Consider the following 10,746-nt stretch of genomic DNA (forward strand, 5'->3'; position numbering starts at 1 on the left):
CAGTTCAGTTCAGTTCAGTTCAGTTCAGTTCAGTCCAGTTCAGTCCAGTCCAGTTCAGTCCAGTTCAGTTCAGTTCAGTCCAGTTCAGTCCAGTTCAGTTCAGTGAGAACCACCAGGTTCTAGAACTCACTCCTGATCTGTTCTAACTCAGTCTGAAGTGAAATCTGTCTTCATTTCAGCAGCACTCTGCTGCAGCCGGTCATTAATTCATCTTATCCTGAGGGTCTGCATCATCAACCCCACCCTCGCTGAGAGCTGGAGTCCCTCCATCACTGCTCCATCAGCCTCGGTTCAGCTGATGTTTGTTGTGTGAACTGAGCCCAGCACCTGAGGGCTGAGTTGTTAACCTGCATTTAACAATGAGGGAAGTTCACAGCGTGCTGATCAGGTTTCCTCATTTTTACTTCCTCCTGTTTGTTACACACAGTTCACAGGTCGGAGTTCTGTGTTTACCTGAAGTTCTGTGGGAAACACATAAATGTTTATTGAAAAAACAGTGAAAAAAAAAACCCATCCATGCAGTTAATTCTGTTCAAAGTCCATGCAGAGGTTTTGAAGTCCCGGCTGGTTATGTTTGTGTGTGTGTGTGTGTGTGTCAGTGACACCTGTGTGCAGCTGCAGGCTCCGCCCACAGGATCACTCTGTGACACCAAAAGCAGAAGTTGTTCTGGAAGTATTTGACATGAGGGGGAATTTTCCAGCTCATAAACAAAAGAAAAACAGAAGTAGAGGATGAGTTATTTGCATTGGCTGTGGTGAAGTAAAGCCTGAGGCCAGACACAGGCAGCAACGGTGGCTGAGGGTGTGTGTGTGTGTGTGTTCTCCACTTCTGACACTTTTAATCCGTTGAATTATGTAAACTCGTCCAGTGACATAACATGGATGAATGTTGGCAGGAAGTCAGAAAGATGAAAAAAGTATATATTTTTGCGCTCTCCTCCTTTCAGTCTAAACTCTTCTTCTGTGGTGTTTCTATCAGACATTGTCTTTGACACCAGGTCACGTCCTATTCCATTCAAACCAGTGATCGTTCTCTAATCACCAGGCCGCAGGTCAGACGGTGGAACCTGGAGCTAAAAAACTGATAACTGTAAAATAACAAGCTGTGTTTCTAAATCGCTGCAGATTAGTTAAAAAAAAGCAATGGTTCTCAAACTATGGGATGTGCTTCACTGCTGGTACATGGGCTCCCTCTAGTGGCATGGGGAATGACCAGGCTTTAAAAATACCATCACAGAATGTTAGTGTTCACACAGTTAAAGCTGAGGTGTCAGTGTGTGTTTACAGGCTGCTGAAACATCTCTTATTATTATTGTTGCTGTTTTTTTCTTGTTTTGTTTTGTTTTTTTTTGACTGACAGAGATCATCTCTATGATAAACAGGACTGAGATCCTAGATTGAAGTTTGATTTGTTTCATTTTATTTTAGATTTATCACTGGTTTGTTTTTGTTTTTTTTGGTCCAGTTCTTCACAGCAGGTGGAGTCAAACCGTCCACTCAGATCAGAGCCGCTGGCTTCACATTTAATCCCAGGAGTTTGTGGATGAATCAAAGCTGGTGTGCATTACATTTGCCTGAATTATTGAACCACTTCCTCATAAACAGCCTCCTCTGCTGTTCAGACACAGAACTGGAATTTTCTTTGTTGCTCTGTGAAACAGGAGGAGTTTATTTTAGGAGTGGCTATTTAAATGTAAATTCTGCTCCGCACGATAAGCAATGATTTATAAAAAAAGGAAACCCAACTATCCAAAACTGAAACAAGGAAATGTTAGATTTTATGGACAGCGGAGATGCAACAACTTGGTAATTTGTGGAGAAAATTAAAAATAAAGAAAATTAAAATAAAATTATGACATTACATAAAATAAGAATATTGTTACTCATAGTTCAGTGATGAACATGTGGACCCTAGGGGATGGTAGTGGTACTGCAGGGTACTCGTAAAGTTTTTAAAAATATTTTGTTGTTGTTTTTTCTCCTAAATGTCGTCCTTGGCCTGAAGAACACCGAAGACTGAAGGTGTTTAAGATGCTGCTCATAAATATTTGTCTCTTGTCTCCCTGTCACAGTGATGAAGACGTTTCCTACTCAGACTTCTATCCCATCATCCCTGCTGATGTGTTGTCTGTCAAGGAGCTCCTAAACCTGGATAACATCCACAGCACCTGGTGAGAAACACTTTCTGTAGTGGAGATATTTGAACTGTAATGTTTAGGAGATAAAAAAAATTGTTCCAGCAAAAAATAGTAATGTGAAAATTCCAAATGCAATTTGAAAAGAACTGTTAAAATGAACTGTCGTGTTGAGTCACACGTCGGTTTAGATGACTGGAACATTCATCACACGGTAGTTCAGTCTCCATCCATGAATCATACAATAAATGGACAAATACAAGTCATCTTCATCGTCTTCACCACTGCATGATGCTGTCTGGAGGAATGGAGGCTTGTTTTTGTTTGTTTGTTTGTTTGTTTGTCAGACTGATGACAGAATGACAACTTTGATGCTGGCAGACAGTAAACAACAAAAACCACGGCTGTGTCTTTACTGCCGTCTGTCTCTGAAAGACCAGATGGGAACCTGGCCCAGCATTTGCCTTTCTGGGCCATGAAGCCAATAATTGAATCACCCAGCAGAGGAGTTCATCTGTGTGGATGGGGAAGAGACGGGAGGAGGCGAGGGGAGAGGAGAGGAGGCGTTCATCTGTGTGGATGGGGAAGAGACGAGAGGAGGCGAGAGGAGAGGAGAGTTCTATCCAGAGAAGTTTAGATATAGGAAAACAGACATGTTGTAGTATTTATTAAGGATGGCTCGATACAAATATTTCAAGTCAGTACCTATACTGATACTGCAACTTGTAGTATCTGCCAGTACAGATATCAGTCCGATACCTTGTTTAACCCATTGCTGAGATGATTGTATTAAGCTTCAGTTTATTTTTCTTCTAATGTTCAATCCAGATTTTTTTTTATCGTCCAGATCATGTGACCACCTGAATTTTTTTTTTTAATTATCCTCCTCATGGCCGCTTACATAAAGGACACACAGACTCGTCCCAGCTGTGAATGGAAGCCTCAGCTGCAGAGTGAATGTACATGGAGTTCACAACACGGGCGGTAATTTGGACGGGAAAGGAAATTGAAAAGGCAAGAAGTCATGGAGGATAAAATCAGACCCTCTTGAAAGACAAAAACCCATCTGACAGTAATGGGCCTCAGCTGCTGCACCGTGGCCCGGCCGCCGTGGCCTCTTATTAGACGCCCTCTCTTTCACCTCCATCAATACCTCTCTAAGTCCAAACACTCTTGACTCCGGCTCACTGTCGTGCTGGTTCTCGGATTTGCTCGTCTGTAAAACCCTCTACATCTACATTCAGACAAAATCAACTCCCGGGACAAAAACCTCGATTCTTCTCAGCGTTAAAGCAGAAAATAATGGATGGATTTTAGGGACGAAAAAAGAAAATGAAATTGTTCACAAGGTCGTTGACTCCTCAACGAATGACGCAGAAAAACCGAGCAGACTAAATCAGAGGTTCCCAACCACTGGGTCGGGGACTGGGATCTTTCCATAAGATATATATATATTTTTATATATATATATCTGTTGAAATTAACCCATTAATTGGTGTATTTATTGTCTAAATTGATTTATGCATGTTTCCCATGGTTCCATCTTTTCATTCACTTATTGTCGCTGTAACACAGTCGATACACGTTGTTATTTACACACCCTGCTGGAAGAAGAAGCCCAGAGCAGCGTGACTGAGATCAGGACAGTCAGTCATTCTCCCACTGACAGTCTGACTGACACAACAGTCAGATGGACTGTTCAGGACTGTAGACTGATTCCTATTGTTGAGGACAACCACTGGACTGAAGAGACATTTTCACTCCGACTGTTGGACATTTTAATATCATTCTTGTCATTCGTCAGTTCTACTTTTCCAACTCTGTTTTTTTCAGTTGAGAACATGTTATTAATACCCACTGACTGACAGTCAACTCAGACTTCCTCCCTCTCCGTCAGTGCAGCAGAAGTTTTTTATTTAATCCTAAAATTATAGGTCAGGAAAATCTATATCAGTGCAGATACTTCCAGTATGTAAATGAAATCCACAGCCGCAGGAAAAATGAGGTGTCGAAGGAAATGCCAACGTATGAAACCTGCTCTGAGTTTCAGTTTCACTCAGGGTTTTTTTTTTCATCAATATTTAATAAAAAACTGTTAACGTTTCAGAGACGATGAATGAAGGAGTTACTAAGGTTCAAATCCCCTGAGCAACAATTCAGCAAAGTCTGATCTAGTGGAGGTTAATCGTTACAAAACCATTAGAACTTTTTATAACCAGGAGAAAACACTTTATAAACCTTTAGAAATCCCTTTAAAATCATTAAAAAAACAAAACAAAAACTATTAGGAAACTCTTATAACCAGGAGAAAACACTTGACTTCAACAGCCACAAACTCCAACACGTAAAGATTTTAGGACTTAACAAACTCCAACACGTAAAGATTTTAGGATTTTAGGAGAAAGTAAATAAAACACTTTTGTTTTTCTTTTCAGAAACAATCATTTCACTCCTTTAACAACATTATCAATCAGCTGCTCCTCCGCTCTGGTCTTTGATACAACTGTGATTGACCTGAACTGTGTTGTAGGGACGTTCTGAGAGAGACGCTGGCCACTCGTAAACAACATCACAGACAGAAGTGGACTCTGTTTGGAAACGAAGCTGAAAAGGTGGAAATCGATGTCATCAGGAACCAGCGTTTGTTACGGACGCGGGTTGACAAACTGGCTCTCCGCCAACAGGTACAGGTGTTTGTGTTGTGATTGTTGTCTGTCTGTGGACTAACAACCACCTCTGTAGTCAGACGGAGTACAGCCACACGTACACGCAGTTCTTCTTCTTCTTTCTTTTCTCTACATCCATTCATTTTCATTAATGAATTCTTACATTTTCTGTTGTTTTGCAGAAACCAACATCAATTAATTTATATATGAAATAATATAAACATTTGTTCAGCCTGTGGTCCACGACCCAGATGTTTAAAAATGAACATCTCATTCTCAGCAACATTTGCTTTTAATACTAGAGAAATGAAGTGTTTAATGTATGCAACAAAGAATAAAAAAAAAAAAAACTTCTGCACAGTGCTGTACTTTTTCCCCCTTTACCCCCTCCCTCCGTGCTCTCATACCCAAAGTTCTGCTCCAGTGCCTCCGACACATTGATTTTAGCAGTATGCTGATTTCTTGTAAACTTTACTTGGCCTTGTTACATCTCCCCCTGCAGGCAGAGAGGAAGGCTTCCATGCACATTAAATACCTGCAGCGTCTGAGTCAGAAGGTTCCAGACTTTCCAATCCCACTCAGAGCTCACACCGTCTGGGAGGGCATGACAGTCAAGCTCTGCTGTGTGGTCCAGGGCTGCCCTCCCCCGGAGGTCACATGGTAAGAGTCCGTCTTCAGAAAAATATGTATCGTATTCTCCGGCAGCGACCAGGTGAGAGCCTGCGGCGTGATGGAAGATCAGGCGTCGACCCGCGGCCTGGACTCACTGTATGTCCTTCAGGATCAGTGCTTTGATCCTATTGGTCTTTTCTCCAGGTACAAAGATGGCGTCTTACTGACCAGCTCCAACCAACCGTGGAACTTCAGCCGTCGACAAAGATTTGGTCTCAACTTACTGGAGATCAGATGGTAGGACACGTTATATTTACACTGAGGGCATGAATAAAAACAGGATCTTAAACTGGTAAACAAAACTATTTAAATTTTTTTTTTTTTTTTTTTGAGAAACCTGATGATTAAACTGGTAAACAAAACTATTTAAATGTTTGTTTTTTGAGAAACCTGTTCTGATGGTTGAAGACATCAACAGGTTCTGATCTAGAACCATCTGTTTATTTTTCTTTGCCAAAAAAAAAAGAAAAACAGAACTCATGTTTAAAGGAATTGAATCTCAAATATATACAGAGTATTATATGTTGGTATTTAACACAGTGTCGTGTTTGTGAAGGTGCTCCCCCAGTGACGGCGGCGAGTATAAAGCGGTCGCCAAGAGTCGTCTGGGTGAAGCTACAACCTTTGCTACAGTAGTGGTGAACTGTGAGTATAGCTTCATTGTCATTTTTCTTCCAAGCGATGACTGTGACGTGTGTCAGCAGTAGTCCTGTCTACAAATATAGGGGGCGGTAGAGAAGAAGACTGGGGACGACTCGTCTGTAGAGTTATTGACGTCCCAACACATCTGGTCCACGTGTGCTCCCGTTGCCAAGCAACGACATTTTGTTGCCAGACTCACTGTTTTCTTGTTTCTGTGCAATGACAATAAAGCGAGTCTTGACCCCTTGACCTTGATCTCTAAAAGTTCCGTCCACAAAGGTAAAAATTAAAGTTTGACTGAATTTTTTTTTTTTTTCATTTTCAACCCCTTTGGGCCCTGTGTCATGTGACCGTTGAGACGCCATATTGGGATAAGAATCAACGCTGCTAGTATAATGAGGAAAGACAGATCTCAGAGTGACACTCCAGTATGATAAATCATCGCGGTGACGGTCGGTGGTGACTAATAAGTGTCACAGCCGGCCTTGTGGCCTTATCGCTGGGTGGCAGAAACATTCATAATAATAATGTGATGATTCCTCTTAAGTGACGTGCCCTTTCTCCGTGGCCCTCCTGGCATGAACGTCTCCTAACACTGTTGATCATTAAGGGTGGGGGGGGGCGTTATCAGGCTTTCTCATTTCTCATCTCAGTCTACTTTTTTTTTTGCGCTTGTTATAAATGGATTAAAGAACTATTAGATGTGACTTGCATTAATCTCTCTGACCCGTTCTGTCCCTCTGTCCAATCTTTCTGGGGCCGTCTCTCTCTCTCTCTCTCTCTCTCTCTCTGTGATTCAGCATATCAAGGAGCAGCAGCTGGAGCCCAGAGCTGGCAGACACCCGGTAAGTTTCAGAGCGAAGCCTAATGGAAAGTGTCTCCTTTCAATTTCTCTGCCAACCTTTGAAGTCCCCCCCACCACCACCACCACCACCTCAACAGGAGATGAGGGTGGGCATCAGGAGGACGCTCCGCCTCGTGAAGGAAGATACGGGTGGAGGTGAAGCGGCAGCGGTGGTTCATTAGAGGGGGCTGTTTGTTTCCTGTGTGACTGTACTGTATACAAATGTGGAAACACAACAGCAGTAGCTGCAGAACATGGCCGTGTGTGTGTGATTTATTCTCTTTCGCTGCCAGCAGTAGAGGCCGTGATTCTCCCTCCTCTAGATCATCCAACACCGTGCATATGGATGAGGACACTTTGATCCAGGCTCTGCTCTCATTTACAGTTCATTATCCCAGCTCTGCTCTATGACTGTTTCACCTGGTATTAAACCATTATTTGACAAAGGGCTTCAGTCCTGAACAATCCACCTGACTGTTGTGTCAGTCAGCTACTCCCCTCTTGAAAACAAACTGACTTTCTGTCTTTGATTTTTTGACTAACTAATTTAGTCATTTTAATTACGTCACCTTCTTTACGTCCAGCTCCACAGGACCAGGGGGAGGAGGCGCTCTTTGGCTCCTGCTTCCCTCCAACATGGGTGAAAGAAGGAAAGGTCCTCCACCTGGAGTGTGTCTTCACTGCACCTCTGCTGCCCTACCAGCAGGACGTCAGCTGGTTCAGAGACGGTAAATATATACAGTACATGTCAAATGTAACGGATCATGAACGCTGACGTTGCTCCATACGATACAATACGATGTGCTGACATCGGATGTCCGATAATAACTTTTTGCCGATATCCAATATGCCGATATTGTCCAAACACTTCATTTTCCGATTCCGATATCAACCGATACTGATATATCGGGTTATTGGTAGAAGTTAAGTGTTGACTGTTAACTAATGTTAGCATTAATAACTATTCCTACAGATCTTACAAAATATGCTAATACCAGGCCGATAATATTGGTCGGCCTGATATTATCGCACATTCCTACATACGATATGATACGATAAAATATGATGCGCTGTATGATACGATACAATACAACACTACACCATAAATCGTGTTCAGATGTTGAAATTCTGAACATTTGTTTGTCTGTTTGTTGTTAGGTGAACAGCTGCTCCAGTCTGACACCGTGGACGTTCACACCGAGGGCGACAGAACGGCGTTGACTTTGAACGCCGCTCACAAAGAACATGAAGGCGTTTACACTGTGAAGTTGAAGACCTTTGATTCGCTCCTGGAACACAGTGCTTTTGTCTACATCCAAGGTGAGGAGGAGGAGGAGCAGGAGGAGGAAGAGGAGATGCTGTCAGTGTTGCTGTTTATCTCCAATTAATGAGTGAAATTACTGAGGTGTAAGATGTAGTTTTTGTCTAAAATCAACAGTTTTGAGACCCTTTAATTTAAGCAGTACTTCCTGTCAAACAACATTAAAAATAAAGGGTCAAATCTAGAAGGTTCTGTTAACACTTCATCGACCAGGTAGTTAATTCAGAGCTGAGTCCTGTTGGCTCTGTCTGGAACTGATGACTAGAACTGTTGGGAACTGTTGTCTCCAAGACCTTACAGACCTGGAGACAGATTCACTGGATCAAATCTGTCGTTTTTAACATTTTTAAATCAATGATCAAAAACCTGAAGGATGTGGAGCCACAGTTTTGAACCAGTGAATTATGGGTATTTTTTTATGTGATGTCACAAGTGTGTACCAAACTGGAGGCGTCCGGCTCCAGTGACTCCTGGTCTCTTCATGTGTTTCCAGATGCTTCAGCTGCAGTGGTGGGGGGGCCTGCCTCCCCCCTGGCGGTGCAGGTGTTGGACGTCAACAGAGACTACGTCTTCCTCACCTGGCAGCCCCCCAGTGCTGATGGGGAATCACCTGTGGACGGCTATTATGTGGAGAGGTGGGAGATGTTAATAAGAATGAACAATCATCTCTTTTTCTTTTTTTTTTTCAAAATAAAACATTTTTTGTTATATTAATATAATGCATGTATTAAATAATTACAATAATATATATAACTATATATGTTATATATTAATAAATTACTATATATTTAATACATAAATAAATTATAATGAGTGTACCTAAAAACTAAAACTAAAAATAGCTTGATATGCTATATACAGTATATACATATTTACACATATAGTATATAAATATATATATATATTTACATATATCTTTAGACAATACGTGACTGAAACAGATATTTTGTGGTAAAGCTAGGCTCGTTTCTCTCTTTTAGCAACGTGACATTGATTTAATTTCTTTTTAAAAAGACTAATTTTAGACTGAGCCACGGAGCCACTTCCTGTATTATTATTCTGAGTCAGTAACAGTACCAGAGTAAAGACACCCCTGTGTGCTGCTGCTGCTGCTGCTGCTGCTGCTGCTCAGGATATTGGATTAGTGCAGATAAAGACGGTGAAGTTAGTGACCAGTGGTGGTGTAAACTCACCAGAGATGGATGGTGTACGTGGTAATTATCAGCCCTCGACACTGTGTTAACAGCGTAGTGAAAGACTCCCCCAGGAGAGGAGACGTGGTACTTATCATCAAACACCAATCCATCAGCATCACCCTGTAAACATGACCGCGTGTGTGTGTGTGTTCTTGTGTGTGTTCTTGTTTACCTGGTGTTTTATGGCAGTCTTTGATTCATTGTCTGTTGTTCTGGGTGTTTCTTTGAATTTACTGCAGCAGAGAAAAGATTTATTTTATTTTTTTAACATGGTAAAGAAATTCAAACTTTAATCTACCTCCCAGTTCCCTAGCAACCACTTATTGTTAACAACACAATCTCTTTCCACTTTTTGTTTTCTTCTGGAGGCAACATTTTGTAAAATTTTAAATGTGTCGCCGTGCAGATTAAAGTGTTTCACAATTGATTTTTAATGTTCACACAGCAGAGAGCTGGTGGGGGGGTCGGGGGGGTCAGACTGACCCAGGATCTCCCTCTGTGTCTTTTGTTTTTCCTCAGGTGTGACCTCAGTCAAGGCCAGTGGGTTCGATGTAACACACAGATCCAGAAGACGTGTCAGTACCCGGTGTTTGGACTGGAGGAAGGAACCTGGTACCAGTTCAGAGTCTGTGCTGTGAACAAGGCTGGAACGGGACGTCCGTCCATGGGCTCACAGCCGGTCTTCACCCAGGACCCCCTGGAGCACACCAGGACCATGGGTAACACTTTTGACACTGACATGAAGAGAGAAATGTGGAAATGTCAGAGTCACAGCAGTAACATTAGCAGTATTTGTATGGTATACACACTAATATACAAACATACATTTACTTTACATATTAGCATTGTTTTGATACTGTCTAAGAGAAAATACTAGTACGAGTATTTTCATTTATGTATCAGTGATTCTGAGTCCAGTATAGTAGAATACAGTGTCACCTTATATATTCAAACATTATATATTCATACATTTACACATGTGAAAAAAGGTTAATGATTGTGACTGAAATGAAAGTGAAAGTGAAATGATGAGGAGTCAGACCTTCACTGATCACCTCTGCAATTTTACTACTACATAGTACAGTACTACATACACTGCTACACACACACATTCATACTGGTACACACATGTTTATACTGGTACACACATGTTTAAATTAATGACTCCTACAGTGACCACAGGATTCACTCTGCAGTGACAGTTCAGACTGTGTGTGTGTGTTTTTGTAAATACTGCACTGTAGGGAAGAGTGTGTGTGTGTGTGTGTGT

At 41.7% G+C, this 10,746-nt stretch overlaps 1 protein-coding gene across 1 annotated transcript in view; it reads left to right on the forward strand.

Annotated features, from left to right (window-relative positions):
- Window positions 1-10,746, forward strand: part of myom3 (myomesin 3) — a 50,734-nt gene that overhangs the window by 24,862 nt on the left and 15,126 nt on the right. Inside the window, exons 6-15 of the mRNA XM_025061470.1 lie at window positions 2,073-2,171; window positions 4,666-4,819; window positions 5,304-5,461; window positions 5,618-5,710; window positions 6,030-6,118; window positions 6,916-6,960; window positions 7,544-7,687; window positions 8,118-8,279; window positions 8,774-8,915; window positions 9,996-10,237. Of these exons, the coding sequence (XP_024917238.1) occupies window positions 2,073-2,171; window positions 4,666-4,819; window positions 5,304-5,461; window positions 5,618-5,710; window positions 6,030-6,118; window positions 6,916-6,960; window positions 7,544-7,687; window positions 8,118-8,279; window positions 8,774-8,915; window positions 9,996-10,237 (1,328 nt within the window). The remainder of the gene's footprint in view (window positions 1-2,072; window positions 2,172-4,665; window positions 4,820-5,303; window positions 5,462-5,617; window positions 5,711-6,029; window positions 6,119-6,915; window positions 6,961-7,543; window positions 7,688-8,117; window positions 8,280-8,773; window positions 8,916-9,995; window positions 10,238-10,746) is intronic.

This window comes from Cynoglossus semilaevis, chromosome 13, assembly GCF_000523025.1.
Source record: "Cynoglossus semilaevis isolate Cse_v1.0 chromosome 13, Cse_v1.0, whole genome shotgun sequence".
Classification (NCBI taxonomy): domain Eukaryota; kingdom Metazoa; phylum Chordata; class Actinopteri; order Pleuronectiformes; family Cynoglossidae; genus Cynoglossus; species Cynoglossus semilaevis.